The following is a 23,728-nucleotide window of genomic DNA, read 5'->3' on the forward strand; positions in this document are numbered from 1 at the left end:
TAAATGTAGTAGTACTTAATTTGTTTGCTAAAACAACTCCTTTTTTTCCATGAAATGCGTTGAAGAAACTTTGATAACCCGCGCTAAGTGAAGGACAAGCCATGTTGCCAACCTTCATCATTTCCATTAATTTGCCTGCAGAATCATAATGTAAATAAAGCAATTGAAGTTATACTACTCCATATCATATGCATCTATAGTTCTATACCGTAATAAATCAGCAAAACAAAGTGTGGGTCTATGCTTTTAGTTACAAATCCAGAATAAGTAGCCAAGAAATTTAAGTCTTCAGAATTTTGAGCCTGCATAAAATCTACCCGCAACAAATAATTTCAAGATTTTTTTCATAAGACAATCGGTTTCTGGAACTCATCTTCTTACAAAATTCATTATTTCTTTGTAGTTAAATGACAAGTTTTTATTAAACCAGAAAACATAAGGCTCACCGGCCCAAAACATAACCTAGGCAACGCAATGCTTATGAGTTGTCTGCAAAATCTGTAAGAAGGCTGAAGGCATAGGTTGGCGTTCCTCCTAATTCAATTACGTAATACATTATCCATTTTAGATACATATGATGTATATAAACAAACAAATATACTACTACTCCATAAAAGCACAAACTCCAAAAGTTTTAGCATAAAATATACAGATGAATTTAGGTTATACTACTAATTACCAGATTCATTATTTTAATGGTCAATTCAACCTCCCTCTCCTGGCGACCATCTCCTAGGCGCGTTGTTATTCTTGAGTTGAGGCCGAATATGATGTCTCGGGATTAGGCGTTGGAGCGGTGTGAAGTCAAGATGGACGCCCAATAGCATTCTTTAGCGAGATTGTAAGATGCCATATTGAAATACTCCACTTATAAAAAGGGATTTATGCAGTAATTCATGCATTGGACCATTGGATAGAGTTCGTATTATATTCTGATCATGAGGCTTTGAAATCCTCCAATGCCAGCAGAAGCTCAACGCTCGACATGCCAAATAGGTTGAATTTTTGCAAGTTTTCCAAGTTTTAATCAAACATAAGTCGGGCAAATCAAATAAAGTGGCTGATGCTTTGGATCATCGGCCTATGGTTCTCTCCACCATAGCTATTTCAGTAATGGGTTTAGAAACTTTTGGAAGAAAGAGACAAAATTCTAAAATAAAAATGACATGAAAAATTAAATTACAATTATACTTCCTTCGTCCGTCATTAGGAGTCTTATTTATGGATGACACGAGTTTTAAGAAATGTTAAGAAAAGTGGGTGAAAAAAAGTTAGTAGAAAATGAGTCTCACTTGTTTATATTAGTTTTAAATTAAATGTGAGTGAAATGAGTTAGTGGAAGGTGGGACCCTATTACCATTTATGGTAAAAGTGAATCGGGACTCCTATTTGCGGATGGACTAAAATGAAAAAACATGACTCCTATCGCGGACAGAGGAAGTAACTTTTTGGAATTAATAATATATGAGAAAGAAAAGAGTTAAAATCCCAAAATAAAACTGACATGAAAAATTAAATTCCACTACAACTTTTTACAATTAATAATATGCTAAAGAAAATAGTCAAATTCCCAAAATAAAAATGATATGAAAAAATAAATTACAGTTACGACTTTTTACAATTAATGATACAATTATTGCAAAATAGTTGTATAAGTAATTTCATTTTTCATGTCATTTTTATTTTGAGATTTTGACCCTTTTCTTCCTCATATCATTAATTGCAAAAAATTGTAACGGTAATTTAATTTTTCATGCCATTTTTATTTTGAGATTTTGGTTCTTTTTCTACTGCATATTGCAAAAAGTTACTAGAATTTTTCATGCCAAATGAATGTCGACTGACAAATCGTATTTTTGTCTAGTACTAATCTCACAAGATACAAAGATCTTACACTAGTTAATTACAGTCCGGTTCAGAATAAACCAGTTCGTGCAAAACCAAACATCGACATCACATTTTCATGCATCGACATCACATCACATAAGACTCATGGGCCAAAAACATAACCTAGGCAAGGCAATGAGTTGTCTGCAAAATTTGTATGAAGGTTGGCTTTCCTCCTAATTCAATTACCTATATAATAGAATATCCATTTTCAGATACATGTGACGTATATAAACACACCATAAAAGTACAAAGTCCAGAAGTTTTAGCATAAAATATATAGATCGATTTAGGTTATACTACTAATTACCAAATTCTTTATTTTAATGCCCAATTCAACCTCCCACTCCTGCGACCATCTCGTAGACGTGTTGTTATTTTTGAGGCCAATGTGATGCCTCGGGATCAGGCATTGGAGCCGTGCTAAGCCAAGGTGGATGACCAATATAGCATTCTTTAGCGAGAAATTGTAAGATACCATTTTGAGGTACTCCACTTATGAAAATGAAGTTTATGCAATAATTTGTGCATTGGACCATTGGAGTCATTACCTCCTACCTAGAGAGTTCGTATTATATTCTAATCATGAGGCTTTGAAATACCTCCGATGCCAGAAGCTAAGCGCTTTACATGCCAAATGGGTTGAAATTTTGCAAGAACTCCAAGTTTTAATTAAACATAAGGCAAACAAATCAGAACAGTGGTTGATGCTTTGGATCGTCGGCCTATGGTTCTCTCCACCATAACAACTTCAGTAGTGGGTTTAGAACTTTTTGGAAGAAAGAGTCAAAATTCTAAAGTAAAAATGACATGAAAAATTAAATTACAATTATAACTTTCTAGAACTAAAAATACACGAGGAAAAAAAAGAGTCAAATCCCAAAATAAAACTGACATGAAAAATAAAAATACAACTACAACTCTTAACAATTAATAATATGCGGAAGAAAAGAGCCTAACTCCCAATTTAAAAATGACATGAAAAATTAAATTACAGTTACAACTTTTTGCAATTAATGATATGAAAAATTAAATTGAGATTTTGACTTTTTTCTTCCCCGTGTCATTAATTGCAAAAAGTTGTAATTATAATTTAATTATTCATGCCATTTTTATTTTGGAATTTTGGCTCTTTTCTACCGCATATTACTAATTGCAAAAAGGTTAGTACTGTAATTTTTCATGCCAATTTTATTAATTGCAATTTCAAAAAATATTTGAGTTTGTATACAGTGCAAACAAAATTTTGCATTTGCACTGTTAAAAAACACAATATGCAAGGGTTTATGGGTATAAACTTGTGCAAGAAGTCCAATATTAAAAATCGCAATCCGCAAGAGTTCATGACTATAGAATTCCATAAAATACACACTAATTTCTAAACCAAATTTTGCTATGGTTAGCTTGGAGTTCTTATCTTTATATTTTGTTATTGTTGAAATTTTTTATTAAAAAAAAGTTATTATGTTAATGCTACTAAGTATTTATAGAGATTTATTTTGTTTCATAGTGTAATATAGTTTGCTAAAAAAGTCTTTGCGATTCAATTGACCATATTCTTGTTTTATTAGCATTGGTTGTAAAATGAAGAGAAGACTAATGTCTTAATTAGGTAGAATGAGAGTTGATTCTTCAAATCTACATATTCTTCTTATTTCTTCTATTGTTATTGATGATGAAACATATATGGTGATCAGTATTATTATTTTTTACTAATATTTAAATGTTGGTTGCCTATTCACTCCCCAATTTATATTTGATGATTCAAAAGGTTTTTTTAATGGATGTAAAATGTAGATATCTTAAATTTCTCAATTTAATGCACAATAAGAAAAGTCACTTTGCCAACTTGCGATTGTGCCTATGTGCACACAAAAAGAAACTATTCATTATAAGGAGTATTAATTATAACAGTTTTAAACCTCTAAACCTCCATTTTATGTATGTATAGATGATAAATATTTGCGTTGAACATGTTATATGACATTTTAAATCTTCAACATTGTATGAATGGAACAACATAATATTGAGAGAAAACAAAATAAAGAAAGGTTAGAGAAGGATACAACGCACCATTGTGAACAATACTTCCTCCATGTTGAAAGAGCAATCAAAGACTAACGTCAATTTATAACATTTATACTACCTTTGTAAGCCAAATAGGGGAGCGGTGCCGGTGGGAGGCGCGATGCATTGTGGGGAGGCCGCGACGCCAGGCACGGGGGCCGGGTGAGTGAATGAATTTCTAGCTATCAAATACCTATTTATTGTTCACACAAATATATGAGGATCTTATTTTAAAACCTTTTCACTTGACCATTTTCAAAATCTTTTCACTTTCCTCACTTATATATAGTTGTATTTACATAAATAACGTACTAATATATTGGAACTCCCCATTAAATGTATTGATATAGTAACATTTTCTCTAGCAAATAATAAAAGTCATTACTTCTATTTTGAAAACTGTCGCATTGAAAGATTGTTTTAATGGAAATGTCAAAGGACATTAATTTTAACATATGTTTTAAAGTAAAAAATCGTAACTGCTCAAAAAAATTTCAACTTTGCACTAACTGTATTTGTACTAAAAGTTATTACATAAATTTAAATAAATTACAATGGCATTTTTGTGATTTCTCCCAAAACTTTCTTGTTATATATGTATAGAGGCAAGTTTTGGAGAAAATAACAAACATGTCATCATGAATTTTTTTAATAAAATTATTGAAGTTAAAATTAGTATTCATTTTCATAATAATTAGAGGAAGTTGAAGAGATTTTTTTTAATATTAATTTTTGTAACCATGTTAGTAACAGCTTAATATACTAAATATAGATGTGAACGTTACATTATTGGATTATATATGTTTCTTACATCAAATTAGTAGAAGTACTATTGAATTATGATTCTTAGCATAATGAATATTATGATAATAGTATAAAATTAAAAAAAAATGTAAATTCCACTTTAACTGTTATAAAATAAAAGCGTATGTTATAAAATAACATACAATCATGTAATAAGTGGGAGAGTCAAATAGTTTTTTATTATTATGATGATGAATTGATGAGGAAGTGAAAAGGTTTGTAGAAAAAAATTGATTATTATGATGAATAAACGGAGAAAGTGAAAAAGTTTTGGAGTAAATTTTGATGCTTTAATTTTGGAGTATAAATATGTAGCATCTGAACTCTGAAGGATACGAGATATGAAAAAGAAACCAAACAAAAAGGACATGAGATTGTGGTTCATACTTTTTGATATTTTCAATCATTTGTAATTCTAAATGGATAAGAAATTCTAATCATTTAGCTTAGGAGTGCCTGAAATTGAATGTGGAGCCTTTTATCGTTTATAGAAATAATAAACGGGGACTCTTATTCGTGGGCAGATAAAAATGGCAAAACGAGATTCTTATTCGCGGACGGAGGGAGTATCAAATTTGAAAACACATTTCCGTAAGTAACTATACAAATAGTTTGACACTACACGATAAATCGATAACGATCAGAACATGATATTATATGATTACACAGTTAAAGTTTGTTATAACATGATCAAAACTTTATCCGATTTAAATCTAAATAATAGTAATATAATGTATAATATTTTTAGTTTAATAATTCTAATTGTTATATGATAACCCAAACCCAACCCGAAATCATCGGACTTTTATTGCGTCGACTCGATATGAACCCCAAATCCAGTAAAAGCTTGAGCCAAATTCATTATATTCATACGAATTTATGTCGAATTATCGTGTCATGTTAATAATTGTCAGTCCTAATTATAATGGTTAAATATGTAAAATTTAAATGAGCATCAAGTGAATATAAAATTATGAAATGTTAATTAGTAAAATAAATAATCCATAAATTTTAATGATAGTTCAATGGTAATGAACTGCTATTAAATAAAATCATGGTTCAACATAAATCACTTAAAATATGGATTACTAATTTACTATGGATTAGTTGGATATTAAAGCAACTAGTAACACACCTGCGCGATGCACAGATATTTTATTTGATTTATAAACCTATTTATAAACATAATTAACTACTCCACGTAACAAATAATGTGATACACACTAAATAAAACTTCATATAAAAATTATATAGTCATAACAATAAATATAATAAAAATATTTGCAAATACACATTAATTTTACTTAAATCCTAAATGCTCTAAAAATATAGTAAATCTATTGAATAAAACCAAAATACTATTTTACGAAAATTTCATAACATATTGCGACTTAGATCATATGGAAAAACAACTCAATTTACTATGATACAAACAACACACGATTAGGTAGAGAATAACTATGGACCTATCATCAACACATCAACAAAAAAATTAATTTTAGAAACATAAAATGAGTCACTACAAATTAATAAATTTATAGCAAATGAACCGACGTTGTACACATATAATGGAAATGGATCTCCTGCTGTGCACAATAGGGGGCTGCTTTCTATGAACAAAACGCAGCAACGCTTGTTTTATTTCTTTTTCTTTTTTCTTTTCTTTGATTTATTGCCTGTGAGAAATGGCATAGCAGGTGCACAGCTGGGGATCCTTCCCCACATATAATTTGTACCATAAATTATAAACCTACTACAACATACATTTAGTGTTAATACAAATACACTAAATAATCAACCTTCCATTCTGCGCCAAAATAAACCCTAAAGAAGAATCCATCGCCTCCATCATACTTAATTGCCAGAAAATTCACCGACGACGAATGAGAAACAGGAATACAAAACTTCACACCACCAACATCACTTTTCTTCGCTTTTGATTTCTCCATATCATCATTGTACACAAATTCAACCAAAAACATTAAAAGGATTCTCTATTACCTACTGCCCTACAGCCTCTAATGCCATAGTTTTGCAGAATCGACAGTATTCTCTCGTCTATAAATCCTGCATATATGTATATACAATATTTACATAGAAATAGCAAGACTAATATATCAAGAATTAAAAAGTCACAGATTTGATAGCAGAAAAAATTTTGATTCGAAATATATCATGGATACTTCCCCTTTTATAACCTTCAAACTTCTTTTAGTAATGGATTTATATTAAATGCGAAATTAAGGTCTACAATCGGCAGTTACATGATTTTTTCAATTATGGATTTGAATTAGGTGTAAAACGGTTGTAATTTAATTATTTTTCAACACCAAATATTAAGGTAATTCAATGGAGAACGGTTTCCATAATCATTAAGAAAAGAGACTATTGAGTGCACGACCTCTTCAATTTTTTTTGTTCTTAGAGCGGTTACATCATTTAAAGATAATAAAATCAAGGAAAAAATGTTATGGAACCCAAAACTTATAAATATTAAAATCTATATTCAAAACTTATAAATATTTCAAAAGAAGGCCAAAATTCGCCTTTTATATATGTATAGATTTAAAGAGATTAAAGTTTGATGAAAAAGTTGAGACACAAAGCCACCGTTTTCTTTATAGATTGTAGAGTAGCCAAAATCATTATTTAAATAGGGGATGAAAGAGATTAAAGTTTGATGAAAAAGTTGAGACACAAAGCAACCGTTTTCTTTGTAGAATGTAGAGTAGCCAAAATCATTATTTAAATAGAGGATGAAGCAAATGAATGAAACGCCACCGTTTTGCACCACAGCAGGGATCCACTTCCATTTTATAAAGTATCATAATTGTTTTTCTTCACTTAGCGATTTCATTCAATTTCTTAAATGCTCCATAAATATCTTCAAGAAATCAGGGCTAAATTCTATAAATGGGGTCTTCTACAATAATCGTTTCACCAATAGGTAGGTTTTTTTTTTTGTTTCTGGAAATGGGTGATACGCATTCTAAGAATGCGTATTTGAAATACGCATTCTTGGAATGCGCAACTAAGCTGAATTCGGCAGTCAACCAGAAAAGTCAAAATTCAAACTAAATACGCATTCTTAGAATGCGTATCTCCCCTTCATAAAGTTAGTCCATAACAGAATCGGGCAGAAGCATTGCCCTCTGCGCGAACTCCAGCCTCCTTGCCCGCGAATCCCTTCCAAGAATCGGGCAGAGGTATACATACCGTGGGGTGGGGTGGGGGGGGGGAGAACGTCGGCGGCGGCGGCAGGTCGACGGGAGCGGCGGCGGCGGCGAAGAAGCAGCAGAATCGAAGAAGCAGCGTGTCTGTTGTGCGTTCTGTTCTGGCCGATTTGCCCCAATTTAATTCAAGTGAGATACGCATTCTAAGAATGCGTATTTGAAATACGCATTCTAAGAATGCGTATTTAGTTTGAATTTTGACTTTTCTGGTTGACTGCCGAATTCAGCTTAGTTGCGCATTCTAAGAATGCGTATTTGAAATACGCATTCTTAGAATGCGCAACACCTATTTACAGAAATAAAAAAAAAACCCTATCGGTGGAAGCCGATTTCCAGAATGCACTATTTATAGAATTTAGCCAGAAATCAGTCATTATCGTCATCATCCTGCATTCCACTGTACCGAAGATGAATAGCAAAATAATAAGAATCTTGATTATCAATCTTTATACTAACGAGCCTGAAAAAAAGATCTATAGTCATTAGCTCCCAAATCTTTTCAATTCCATTAATAAATATAAATTCCTTCAATAAAATAGGTATTCAATTTATGTTTTAAAATGACTAAAACCTTTTCACTTTAAATTCTCTCAATTATTATAACTAAAAAAGCATTTATCAATTCAATTAAAATATTCATAATGACAATCTTGTTCTTTTTCCCAAAACTTCCTTTTTATATATGTATGTATGTATAGATAGGGAAATGATGTGTCTTAATACAGAAATGCAGGCCAAACCATGGTCCTAAGATTATGTGATCTGATGGTCAATAATTAACCAAAAACATGGAAGATCATTATTAATCATTTTTTGATCATTTTATAAAATTTGAGTTTGATGTCATTGTTGGATCAATTTAGATCATCCTTTAATAAAATGATCTAAAAATAAATTAACATTGACTTAATAATGCCCTTTATGTGATTTTGTCCTTAGTTTTTGTATCTAGATATAGTTTTGCATGGATCTAAACCTATAAATAGATGTAGATTATTCCACTATAGGCTAGCTTGGACATTTAGCATTAGAACTAAAAATTTATAAGATGATAAATTTTTTAAACAATCGACAAACATCCATGTTATCAGTTAGGGGTGGCAAATCGTACGTGTTGTGTCGTTATCATGTCGACACGATAATGACACGACACGGTAACAACAAACACGAACACGACCCATTAAGAAAACTCCAAACACGAACACGAATACGAACACGACCCGCTACCCTCAGACACGAACATGACACGAACCACTTCGGGTCAACACGACACGATAACAACAAATATATGACACGACACGATAACAACACTATAATAATATTATTATTATAATATATAAATATTATTTCTTATATTAAATTTAATTTTTAAAAATTAAAAATAAATAATAAAATAATAATATTATAATATATAAATATTATTTCTTAACGTGTAACACGAACACGAATACGACACGAAGTTTTCGTGTCCTTATCGTGTCGACACGATAAGGACACGAACTCAATAAGCCTTGACACATACCCATTAATTTCATGCGGGTTCGTGTCGTGTTATCGTGTCGTGTCAAAAATTGTCAGCCCTATTATCAGTCTAGTTGATTATATCACAGCAAGTCAGCAGCAATATGAATATTGAATCCAATAACAAAATACTTCCATGTAAAAGGAATACCTCAATTCACTTCGCACAACATAATAACATATCACCCAAAAATCTGCCTAAAGTATCATGATGGCAAACCGCTCTTTCTGAAAAGTTGAGAGAAACATTCACGGAAGGGGGAAACAACAAGACTTCAAATGAATGCCGATTGGCAAATCGTATTTTTGTCTAGTACTGAGCTCACAAGATACAAAGATATCACACCAGTTAATTACAATCCGGTTCAGAATAAACCAATTCGTGCAAAACCAAGCATCAACATCACATTATCATGCAGCGACTCCCTTCCTCAACTGGTTGTGTGGCAGCTTGCGGGTGCCTGCCTGCCTCAGAGGGGTTGTATGTGAACTTTGAGGTGTCCAATTCGTACTGTTTCACAAACAATGAATAAGTAACTTCAGATGTAGAATTTTAATGATAATATTAATATCACTATATTCACTTATAAGAGAAATGAAATGATGACATTTATATCACTCAAGTTGTTATTGGATTGAAAATAAAATTGATGGGAAGACACATCTGTAAGAGGGTTCAAAGCATGACACAAAAAAACACATTAGCTTATAATAAGGAGATCTGTCTAGTTGAGGTTTAATCTATTCTCAAGACACAATCAAATACTGTGAAAGGTTCGTGCTTTATAGGTCGAGGACTGTGAAATCAAAAAAGACGATATTTCATATAAAGACTACTAACATTATGCAACAGTGTCAAAAGTGCTAGAAAATTGATCACACTCTAAGATCTCTCATGTTGGGAAATTCAATACAATATAAAACAGACAGACTTTAGAGACTGCGAATCATATAGATTTACAGCATGAATGACCCAAATGCATATAAATATGAAGTACGTACAAAGTTGTAGACAAATAAAGGTTCTTAGAATGTAAAAACTGTAATTTAATTAGGAAAATTTTAAATAGACAATTATAGTCTACTAACTATTCTTATTGCATACCTCGACTAAAAACCTTAATGTTTGTCCTAAAGTTCAAGCCAACAACAGACTATTATTAAATCATAATGAAGTTGCTACCACTATGGCTGACAACCAACAACAGACTATTTTACAAACCAATGTAAACTTTCATTAAAAAATATAATACAAGGTATATTAATAATATAAAATTTGATTTAAGCATATAATAGTTGCATTGATTTTGTGTTGTAAAATTACTAAGTCGGTCGTAATAGCTAAATATATTATTGAACATACATAATAAAATTAAATCTCTCATTGGATTAATGGCACCAAAGTCTCAATGTTTGGCCAAAGTTACAAATTACCCACATTTAAATCTATGCAATAACGACATATAACTTTCAATTTGTGTGTTACTTAACATCCTCATAACACTCTCAATAGAATTACATAACTTAATATGGCTAATGAAATATTTAAATGCGGACATAATTCCATTTTTCTCAAGAGCATAATTTTGTTTGAGGACGTAGAAGAATAAAATAAGTTTCTTTCAAATAATCGTAGTTTTCTTTCTGGCATTTCATAAAAAACAAAAAACAACCTAGAATATTTCATATATCAGTCGAGCATGTCCCTTAGGCATTAATTGAAAGCAAGAGAAAACGAAGCGTGCCTTCAATTAGTCTAAACTAGGTGTCAAGCTTGCACCTCTGCTGACAGGTATGCATGGTATGGTCTACAGTGGCATGAGAGGACTCAAACTATGGTACCATCAGTTCAAAACCACAATACACATCTAGGGCATTCCAATACTATGATCGTGAAGTCAAGACACAAGATACCATACTAGTTTATTTCATTTAAGCATCTTACTTACCTATAGCAAATTCCTACTACAAATAGTTAGTAAACATTCTCAATACCATAGGTTGTCATAAGCATTATATAGTCTTGACCCCAGCAGATTATTTAGCAGAAAACTATTTTTTTTTTATTCTCATTTTCTGTTTAATATGGACTTGGTAAAAACGGATCATGCTAGGAGTTATCCTTACCTAATAACCTAAACTAGAATCATTCATGCTTTCCATTGAGGATAAGTTGTCATTTACTAACCATCTCTGACAAAATTTAATTATTTGACATAACTCTAAAATTAGACTCATTTGTATAACTAATAAACATAACTATAAGACTAAAATCAAGGCATATCATGCTTATAAAATATGCATTCCTTTCTTTCTTTTTATAAGCACTTTAGCATTGTTGATTGGACAGTTCATTTAAAAGTTTATGTTGGTCGAGAAGAATATTAAGGCTTGCATATTATGTAACTGTCTCCTTTACAAGCTTAGGCCGGTGGAGAGGAGCAATGTTATAACCATTTAATTCAATATATCTTCAATATGAGTGTAATTGCAAAACATAATACAGATCAAAAAGTCAATGAACTATTTAATGTGTAAACCAGAACAAGAATTTTCACCTTTTCCCTCATACGCGTACTCCATGCATCATTCCTATTGGGGCGCTGGTCAAGGGTATTAGCGGCACAGACACCAGTGGCTGGAACAGTTTGCCGATTAATTAATGGTTGTCGGTTTTGTTGCCTCGGTGCACCTATATATTCTTCGTCACTATCATAGTCTGTTGGTCTATTAGCAGCCCTTACAATGAGTGCTAACAAAAATGTAATTACCTGCATTTCCACAGTGATTAATAAAATAAAAGAGAACCAAAATTGTTCAAGTTTTAATCATCTATTTAAGACAATAAAGTCAAATATTCGTTCCTGGAAACAAAGCCACTATGTTAACTCTTCGGTAAAATTGAGACGATACTAAGCAACATAATATCATCTTTGCCCCACATGCTAAAACTGCATAAGAAAACCCTTTTGAATCATACCTATTACCTAAAGTATGTGTGAGAAGAACCTTAGAGGTATCGTTCTTAAAAGTGGTAGTGGAACTGTCAGACATAACAATAACAACTAATGGTTTTATATCACCAATCGTTATTACATTATGGTGTTGTCTTTCTGGTGTCGCAACTAACACTGTCACAAATATCAAAATTACTTGCATAGCAGGGAGCAATCATTCCAATTCATATACAAGAATATGTTAATGGTTAATACTATTCAATAGTAGTATTACCTCTAGTATGACAGCTCCAAGCGCAACCCACTTGACAATTTCCCAATGGTCCTCCAGATATTCATATATTCTATCGAAGTTCCCAGTTTTGTCAGTTGGAATTTTCTGTACGCTTAGCTCGTGAATTAGATTTACAACCAATAAGTCTGATATCAAATATAACCATCTCAATTCGACTAACCTCCCTCCAGCTTTTGTCAAAGAATATAAAAGCAGCTGATCCCACCTCCACCAGTATCAACAAGACTATTAGTATTGAAAACTAAATTATCTTAAGGAACTCAGCCATCTTTCGAAGAACAAAAAAAGCATGATGTCTATTTAAGGAACTCCACACACTAACTTGCTTGCATTATTTTCCACACAAATGATTCAGATGACCAATACTAAGAAAAAACCTAGCAGCCAACATATGTCAATAATACTTCTCATCAACTATGAAGGCATCATGAAATTTATCTATAACTGAAAACTACCGAGTGAGGGATGATGATTTATAGTTAACAAATCACTATATTATGTAGTCGACTTTGAGAATCCTATGAGCATAAGCCATACAGTTTTCACCAACAATCATATCAATGATATAAAATCAAAAGAGCAGTAGGTTTAAGCATAAGGAATAAATATTAGAAAGGATACACAAGTCAGGCAACACTCATTTCGAGTTGTCGTTCCAATGCAACCACAACAAGCAACAAAAAGAATAGTCACACCAATTCCAATGAAGAGACAAATAAACCTGCAACTAGCACATATGAAGCCAATATAATCATCCCCAGCAACCAAACGTCAACATACATGAGAAAGATAATGCATTTGTCTTATTCACGCTCTAAAACGGCTTCTTAACAAGTCTCCAGCACAACTGATGGAAGGAGAGACAGAGACGATAAGATTAAGAAGACGAAAAGACATACTGCCAAACATCATATTTTCTGAGCAAGTAAGTACTTGCATTTTAGAAACACAAGAAACGATATTGGATTTTGGAGAGTGGAGATTAATGAAAAACAATTGGGTTAGAAGGATAAGTATTCATCCTTAGAATGTAAATAAGGAATATGATAATTACTTATATAATAAAAAATCATAATCATGGATTTCAGGAGAGCAACAATCACAGTAACAGAGAAATTGAAGACCCATACGCAAATTGAAAATATAAATAAAAGATAAGCAGGAAACTTTAGACATGAAACGGTATGATCAACCACACCCATAAATAATATACTACTCTAAGATGAAGCAGCTCCAAGCACTAGTAAAGGTGCCAGATCTCGTCATTGATTTGTATTAGAGGCAAACTATACATGGAGCAAAGGATAGAAGAATATTAATGCATAAACACTTTTTTATTATCTTGTCGTATTCAGCTTGCACAAACCGATGAAAACTTTTAATATCTTATTGAGTTCAAGTCGATGTGCGATCACTTTTACAATTAATACTAATAATTTAAATTTTCAGAGTAATCAATAGGCCGATAAATTCCACAAGTTTGATACTTGAACAGATCCCTTTGAGGCTTTACGCTATCTAAAGAATGGACCACAGTCACCACACAAAAAGCATTAATAAGAATGACTCTCATACTCCAAGTAGCCATTACATATGCATTAGCAGAACATCTATAGATAGAGTTGGGTTATCTCTTCGTACCATGCCTTTGGTAGTTTGTCAAAATATTATCAGCCAAAGACACAGCTAACAGCATGGGCCGACCGAGCTGTACAAGCTCCAGACTTAACGGGGGAGGGTGTGCATCAACGCCAAAGGAAGCAATGTTCTTGTACTTCACAAATAGGTATATGCCATATCCAACCATAGCCAAACCCACAAGCATCAATAAGAAGTTCAAAAGCTTCAACATGCATTCCCAGAACCCCTTACATGCCATTATGTACAACTATTTAGCTCTCTCTGATACAACTACTAAAGTGCAAAGCAACTCAATCACTTCACATAGGAAAATTCATTTAATAAATAAGAATAAAACTTTGACTTACAAATGATTGGTTTAAAAGCCACAAAATTAGACCATGTTTCTCACCCAACAAATCTCACTAAGCCTTATTCAGCTCGTCACATGAATATGAAATTTACATAGACGCATCCAAAATTAACCACATAATATTTCAAGAAAGTGACCAAACGGAAAGATTAACCGACAAAGAACAATCAATGCTGTGAATTTTTTATCAAAAGGGTGAAATCTGTTGGAATCAACAAACACTAAAAATGCAACATTCGTGAACAAGGATAGTGGCGACAGATAAAAAAAAATCATCTAGTGGAATAGAAAATGAACCAAGAGAGTGCGTACAAGAAAATTATTGCAGATCAAAGCATCTCAAGATAAAATGGATGGAGAGATCAATGGATTTAATATTTTGTATATTTATTAAAATAAATGAATTATGAAAGTAGCTTTCACTTTGTCGACGCCAAAATTGCTTGTTTTATTTTTCCTTTGGTGGGCCGCGAGTATGTATACACTCTATTGTAATAGTTTCTATTTATTTTTTTTTTCTTTTTTCTTTTTTCTTTTTTCCCTTTTGTATTCGGCCGCTTGTGAGTCTCGGTGGTGTCTCAGTTATTAGAATTATTCAATTCAATTTCACATTATAAATGATAATACTAATAGTAAAAGATATTATTATATGTAAAGATCACTTATTATGGTTATTTGGTCATATACATGAGGATAACTACAAAAGCGAAAGTGTAATACATGAATCATATCGTCCCATTTTATGTGACCCAATTTATTTTTCTCATGTATTTTGAGAAATTATATTAATAATTAGTTAAAGTGGAGGGAAAGTAAAGTAAGAGAGAATGAGATGGTCACATATAATGGAACAAAGGCATTACTAAATGATTCGCGATAACTCATGTATAAACAATTCGATTTTAAATTTATTAGTCAATGTAAGAATTACCTTAATATGAACGACATTATTCAATGTCCTGAGACGATGTTATGTTATCCATTTGGATAATAATGTCCTTAGATGATGTTATGCTATCCATTTGGAATTTGTGGAATATAATTAATTCCTTGGATTTACAATTCTCATTACATGATTACGGAGTATTATTTTTCTATAAAATTGCTATAGATAAAGGAAATTTCACCTAGTGTGTTAGTGCAGTTTTATTAGACAAAAACACTTAGTGTTCATGTTTCTGTAAATATGCAATAAAACTTATGACGGAGTCACAAAATTCCTTGAAATGAACCTAGAGAAATAAAAAGAGTTAATGATATGTTCTATTCAAATAATTATTTTATTTTCAATATAATATTTAAAAAGTTATTTAAAGTAAATAGTACTACTACTAGAGTATAATAATAGAGTTAATGATTGGTACGAGTGTTCATATCTTTTGTTTTGAACTAATGACAATGTGTGTGTTTTATTAATGTTTTTATTCTTGTTTTATTTTTGTTATTATTATTTTATTTTTGTTTATCTTGTACCCAATTTTTCACAAATATTCTTAGATATCGAAAATGTGCAAACTACATGTATTCACTATTCACTCTAAAAAATAAAAAAATATTATAAAAAGAGAAAAAACTTAAATTGCGTTTTTAACACAAGCCAGTATCACACACGTGCGATGCACGACTCATTTTCTTTTATTTACATTTATTTTATACTGTAAAATAATTTTATAAATTTATAAATATATAAAATAAAAAACAATTATTAAAAAATATAAAATCAAAAAAAGAAAAAAAAATAACACATACCGAATGAGAAACAATATTATTATTTCAAGTTCTAAAATCGCAAATTTATATAATAGCAATTTATTGAAATATAAAACCGATATCAATATGCATGCATTTAGCCGGAAAAAAAAATTGGTTGCATACCCTAATAGTATATTCCGCATCGCCTACTTCCCGTGTAGCTGCTACTACCCATATCACGTCCAGGAAAGACAAATGAATAAGAGTGCCACCAACCTAATATTCATACAAAGCACTAAATGAAAAAATTATACATTCGACACTTCACAATATGCGAACAGTCTCAATGCTTTCACCACTAACCTTTGTAATCCTGGCCTCCTGGATAACTACTAGCATGTACAATTTGTGTTTCTGGGTCTTCAACAAAACCTCAAGGTTCGTGACAACAGAAGACAGTTATTTTCGTCTTTTGCAACCTAGAGCAACATAAACCACACGATTGATGATCAACCATTAAGAGTAACAGTATTAAAAGAAAAATCTCTTTACCCAAAGTTAATAGGTTAGTTGGTAAGTGACAATAAATGTCATTAGTGGATAGTTAATCATGAAAAAAATGAAGAGTCATAGTAGTAATATTTCTTTTAGGTTACGCTAACATGATATTTAAATTTAATAATATAGTAAGTATATTAGAAAAATCTTTTTATATTATTAATGGCATTCATGTAATTATTTTCAAAACTCCCCTTTTATATATTTATAGATTATAAATTATAGATTGCGTTGTTTCAGGAAGCAGATGATAAACTACAAAGAGAAAAAAAAAACTTAGTTTGCATTTTTTTTATGAGTAGTGATTTAGAGACATAATGTCTCCAAGACATAATACCCTTATGGCATTTTGACATAGATATAAATTTTATAATGACTACTTTACCCAATATCATATTAAATGGATACAAATCTAATTAAGAAATATTAAATCAAATTAAATATCTTTATCTAAATGCATATTTATTGATTTGATTAAAGATAAGCTACAATCATGCTCGAAACTTTTTATATGTTTACATATCAATTTTTTCATATTAATTTTATACTATATTATTTATTTAAAAATCATGAATTCAGATTATAAATTAGTTACTATAATGCATACTAAATTATTATTTAATAATAAAATAATTTGATAACTTCATATATTATTATTTTTTCAAATAAATTTTTATCTAATTAGTTGATAATTTAATTATGAGTTATTTTCTTTTTTTATATTATACTTTCATAGCCGGTTAATTTTATTTTTTTTTGTTAAATTTCTTATTCAAATTTGAATTGTATGATTAAATAATAGTAGTAGTTATTATGATGAATCATTTATTTGCGTTATTTTTTGTATTTTTGTATTAATTTTCTTAACTTTTATCACATGTAATATTCTTTTTATATTTTGATTGACAAGTACTAGTTAGACTTCGACTCTATAAAATTATGCTTAGAAAATTAACTTTATAATGTTTGAAAAATAAAAAATTATTATATTTTTTAATACGAAAATAATTGGATGAATCAACTTTTCTCATTTTAGATTATTTAATATATCGTACATCAACTAATTATATTAAGAATTAAGAAAATTAAGAATCGTAAGCTCCATTAATTATATCCTTTTGTAGTTAGTAATTTTAATATAAGAAAATGAGAAGATTTTAAATATAGGAGTATTAGTTAAGAACATGTGAATTTATTTTTTTTGAGTTGTAATTCCAGAAATAATAGTAAAAATGAAATGTAAAGAATTAATATTAAAATTTTAAAAATTTTAAAATCAAAATTACGTACTCAATTAGTATGAAAATCAAAACTGCATCTCAAATAATTTTAAAATCAAAATTGCATACTCCAAATTTGTTGCTACATGATATAGTAAAATTTCAATATTTAATAAAGAAAAGTAAATATTAATTATGGTCAATAATAACATTAACAATGATGTAAAAAACTAATAATTTAAAGTTATTTATATTTTGAAATATAATTTAATTTTTCTTGATACAGTAAATTTAGTTAAGAACTCTATATTTTACAAATAATCAAATTAACCTTATCAAGATCTTAATTAATACTACTTCCATATATAAATGCAGGGGCAACAAAGTACATATACCAATATTAAATTTAATTTAAAATTAAATGTAAAATAAAATTACTACTTTAACCTCATTATGTCTTAGGCATTATGTCTCCAAAACATTTTTCTTTTTTTATTAAGTATCGGATAAAAATACACGTTTATATAGAATCATATATCTAGCTCTTATTTACGGTTATATATTTTTTATTAAGTAAGCATCCGAAAAAATACACGTTTATATAGAATCATCGATAGGGTAGTGATAAAATGCAAACTTATGATTTTGCCTTGAATAAAATAATGGGCTTTTGCTTAGGGCTTTTTTCCTATTTAGGGGATTAGTAGGAAGTGCCTGTTAAGCTTTCCTTCAATCTAACTTTTGTGAATCGTACTATTTAAGAAGTAAATTGGATCAAGCTAACCGGTACTCTGTGATCCATCACAGGTGAGAGCAAAACATAAAGAAGTGTGTCTTCACAAAGACAGCCCGCTGGGGGAAACAATCCTTGAATGTTATAACTGTGGTTGTAGAAATGTGTTTCTTCTAGGATTCATATCTGCAACAACAGAAAGTGTTGTTGTTCTGCTTTGTAGGGAGCCATGCCTTAGTGTTAATGCATTAAAGGACATGAACTGGGACCTGAGTCAATGGTGCCCACTTATTGATGATAGATGTTTCTTGCAATGGTTACTAAAGGTTAGACTTCCTCATATTCCCTGTCCTAATGGCTAATACAGACTTTATGTTCCTATTGTGAGCTTATTTAATTTTCTGAAAAATAGGTACCATCTGAACAAGAACAACTTAGGGCTCGACAAATTAGTGCCCAGCAGATAAATAAAATAGAAGAGCTTTGGAAGACGAATCCTGATGCTACCCTGGAAGATCTTGAGAAGCCTGGTGTTGATGATGAGCCTCAACCTGTGGTTCCGAAGTATGAAGATGCTTATCAGGTTGTTGTTGTGAAATATAGTGATATCTTATTTAAATTAATTTGTGCATCAGTGAAGTGAAATTTGTTTCCAAAATATATAATTATATTGATGTAGTATTTTCTCTACAGTATCAAAATGTTTTTGCACCACTCATTAAGCTTGAAGCAGATTATGATAAGGTATGACCTACCTCAACTTTTATGATTTTGCACTGCACCAGAAGTCGCGTGTAAATAGTTATCCCCTACTGAATAAATTCGATTTTTTGTTTTCTTTTCCTTGGCGAGTTTGTGTTCACACTTTATATAACAATTGTCGTCATTACATAATTTGGGGGGGGGGTTGAGAAAGGTTATCATTAGTATTAATTAAGGCATGGTTTCTGAGTTGGCCCAGAAAGGAAATGTGGGCATTTAGATGTGGACTGAAAAAGTAAAATCTACAAAAATCCCTAATGGTGTATAGCTAACAGGTTTATGAGATTTTTCTTCACTTCACTAGATAGTGTTCTTTTTACTATCTTCACCGCATTAGACAGTTTCTTTCAAAACATAGTTTATTTATCGTAGAACCAGTTTAATCTTGTCGTGGCTTGGAATTTGATTGAGATGTGACTTGCAGCAGAACATAGCACATGCTTCCTTTCAACAAACATATGGCACTATAGAATTTTAGCTAAAGTTTTTGCAAAACAGAAACAAACTACACATGAGTTTTTAACTATTAAGCAAACAAGCTTTGAACATGAAATAGAGGAAAACTTTATATCTAGGGTTGTCCAAGCTGGAATCCTAAATTAGCTGGTGCATATGTTTTGGCAGATGATGAAAGAGTCTCAAAGCAAAGACAGTATCACGATTCGTTGGGATATTGGTCTCAACAAGAAGCGCATTGCTTATTTTGTCTTTCCTAAGGTAGCCTCTCATGCTGTTTACTAAGTTCAATTTTCATGATACTTTTTGTTAGATAATGGATGCATTTTTCTGTAGGAAGATAATGAAATACGCCTTGTAACTGGTGATGAACTTCGACTCCGTTATTCAGGTGATGCAGCTCACCCCTCGTGGCAATCTGTGGGTCATGTGGTACGACATCTCATTCTGAACGACTCTAGTTTTCTCTAGCAATGAGCTTTTATGGTAGTCTAGTGTGTTTCTGAATTATCATAACCTGTCATGAGGCACACTGAGTTCTAATTTTCATTTACTTTTGTCTCGTATTTGATTTATTGACATATCTGGTTATCCTTTGAATGGAAGTTGCAATTTGTTTGTCATCTCAGATAAAATTGACTGCACAAGAGGAGGTTGCTCTTGAACTTGGTGCTAGTCAGGTGTGTAATAGCTCAATTGCTTTGTTTTTAGTTTTTAACATTATATTATGATTATAAAAATGGATGATCTGAATCCATGTTCAAGCAGGGTGTTCCTGTTGATGTCAATCATGGTTTTAGTGTTGACTTTGTTTGGAAAAGCACAAGTTTTGATCGGATGCAGGGGGCTATGAAGACTTTTGCTGTTGATGAAACCAGTGTCAGTGGGTAAGTGACAGCTTTCTTCTTGTGAATGTATTTCAGTTGGTAGGAAACTGCATCAGTTGTCTATGCTATTCTAAGCACTGCTTCAGAAAAAACTGTTATTCATGCTAGAGGAAATAAACAAGTACATCAGGTCATCTTTTCTTGGAGATGGAAGATTCCTGTCTATATTAGATCGTATTTCCTACCCTTAGAAAAGAAGCAGAGGTCTATACGAAATCAATCTAATAGGCCTCTAACTGAATCATATTCACCTTCTTTCATGTGTCTGGTCAATGGGAAAATATATTTTAACACTCCCTGGGTTTGATACTTTCTGATATGCGTGGTACCCTGTGGCCAGAAAGCTCTCATAATGTGGTGTCCTCACCAAATCATTTGTCGGAATTTTGGGTGGAAGATGATGCTATTTCCTATGCCTAACTATTTGCAAGGGAAATCAAAAAGTTTCCTTCTGGTGTTTAATGCTGAAATATCTCTGAATAATTTTGACATTTGCAAAACAATTACTCATAAGCATTTAGCCTTGCCAATGTTAAGTGTGGGGCCTAGAGCTCAAGCCCCACAATCTCCCCTCCTTGGTTCCTAAGAAAGAAAGAATACTGTCTGGCTTTCCTTATAGCACATCTTCAGGATCTTTCCATAAGAAGCTAGCTCGTATTCCAGGGGATAGATGCATTACGAAGAATGCTAGTTCTGTAACACTGTCAAACCTTATGGTAGTTTTCTTAGTTAACTCTCTTGTGCATACAGTGAATACACTTTCTTGATCTCTGGCTAAAGTTCAAACTATCTGTAACTGATATTGTTGCATGCATTCAGGTATATCTATCATCATTTACTTGGCCATGAAGTTGAAATGCAGATGGTTCGTAATACGTTGCCTCGAAGATTTGGTGCACCTGGGTTACCAGAGCTTAATGCATCTCAAGTATGGTCTTGTGCTCTTCCATGTTATTTTTAATCTGGATTGGCTTTTGTTTTATATTCTTTTCTGCGTGTTTATTGAAGCTATGAAAATGCATTACATATTAAGTTCTAGTTTTAAATAAAGGGATGATACCTGAATCACAATGCCGAGTGGTTGAAGTAGGGCACCCATTTTTATTATTATTTTTTATTTTTCTTAGAGATAGATAAGCACTCGTGGAAATAGCTTAAAAATTCTTTGATAAGCAATGTTAAGTAAATGGTGTTTTCTCTCTTTTTAATTATCTACTATAAGCACTGTTACGGCTAGTCAGCTATATATGGAAAAGTTGACAGCAAAGAAGTCAATTGTCACTGTGTTGGAAGTGGTAGCATCTGTGAAGCAAGGGGACACCCCTCAGGTCCATATGTTTGTTCCAGTGACATATACGAAAAAATGTCCCTGGGAACATATTATATTTTGCCATTTTTATTCTAAAAAAAGTACATGCGAAGCCATATTTTTTTGGAGAAAACTGCCGCCTCTGCCTTCCTTTGCACTTTGATGTTCTACAAATTGCTGTTTTGGTGGTGTAGACTGGGCTGCGCCTTTTGTGTTTTTTTTTCTGCCAACAAAGTTTAATATTGCCAACCATTGTAGGTTTTTGCTGTCAAAAGTGTCCTACAGAAGCCTATAAGTCTCATCCAAGGTCCACCAGGAACGGGTAAAACTGTGACATCTGCTGCAATTGTGTATCATATGGCCAAACAAGGTCAAGGACAGGTTGTGTTACTTTGCAGCTTGTGCTTTCCGAGAAGATACATATGCTTTCTCTGTTGTTTTTTTTTTCATGTGTGCTAATGTTTGGTTTCCCTGTAGGTTTTGGTCTGTGCTCCTAGTAATGTTGCTGTGGATCAGCTAGCTGAAAAGATAAGCGCAACTGGTTTAAAGGTTTGAATATTGTTAGTCAAAATCGTTATTTTCCTCGAATGTTTTGTGCGCTGGTATGATGATGTATCACCTTAAATTACTCCTTCACTCAAATTCTGATCCCTAGGAACATGTGGAGGTTGGGTGAAATCTGATTGATTCACAGTACTCATAGTACCTCTTATCGTTCTGGTTAATTGTTTAGCAAGTTTGTTGGCTGATGTATCCTTGTTACAGTTTTCCCCCTAACCTTTGCATAATCCTGAGCCATATGCTAATAGAGACAAACAGGGAATAAAGAGAGCAATTGAGAGCGCTAAAATAGATCTAATGACTTTGTTGATTGTGCAATTTTGAGGTTTATGTCCTTTTGTTGGCAGATTATTTATATTAATCACTCTTTTTTCCTTTAATAATTAAGGTTGTCAGACTTTGTGCGAAATCAAGGGAAGCTGTTAGTTCCCCTGTTGAGCATTTAACCTTGCACTACCAGGTTTGTTTCATGTTCGATTTTTATCGTATATTTCAGCAGTTTTCATGGTAAAGTTACAATTATGTTTTTGCCAATGACGTGGCCTGTACATATGTAAGTGGTTGGGCTTACCTATTTCTTCACACACACAGGTTAGACATCTGGATACATCAGAAAAGAGTGAACTTCACAAGTTACAACAGCTGAAAGATGAACAAGGTTTGTTACATTTGTATCCTGATTATTTCCTTCTATTTTTATTTTTTTTTATTGTGTTTGATTAATAGAAATTGGATTTTGTTTGGTATGTTTTTTGTTCAGCTACACATTTACTTGCTTGATTGGTTTTATAAG

At 31.7% G+C, this 23,728-nt stretch overlaps 1 protein-coding gene and 1 pseudogene across 1 annotated transcript; one reads left to right on the forward strand and one right to left on the reverse strand.

Moving 5' to 3' along the window:
• Nucleotides 1-9,802: 9,802 nt before the first annotated feature.
• LOC125215327 lies at nucleotides 9,803-14,643 on the reverse strand (annotated as a pseudogene).
• Nucleotides 14,644-19,019: 4,376 nt separating this feature from the next.
• LOC125210380 (regulator of nonsense transcripts 1 homolog) lies at nucleotides 19,020-23,658 on the forward strand (the record flags this gene model as incomplete). The annotated part of the gene is made up of 12 exons (XM_048109937.1): nucleotides 19,020-19,286; nucleotides 19,373-19,543; nucleotides 19,654-19,704; nucleotides 20,347-20,439; nucleotides 20,515-20,610; nucleotides 20,808-20,858; nucleotides 20,947-21,065; nucleotides 21,885-21,993; nucleotides 22,633-22,755; nucleotides 22,852-22,923; nucleotides 23,324-23,395; nucleotides 23,527-23,658. Coding segments are annotated over 12 exons (1,356 nt in total), but the record flags the coding sequence as incomplete, so codon positions are not given.
• Between the last annotated feature and the right edge of the window lie 70 nt (nucleotides 23,659-23,728).

This window comes from Salvia hispanica, chromosome 3 (assembly GCF_023119035.1).
Source record: "Salvia hispanica cultivar TCC Black 2014 chromosome 3, UniMelb_Shisp_WGS_1.0, whole genome shotgun sequence".
NCBI classification, from domain to species: domain Eukaryota; kingdom Viridiplantae; phylum Streptophyta; class Magnoliopsida; order Lamiales; family Lamiaceae; genus Salvia; species Salvia hispanica.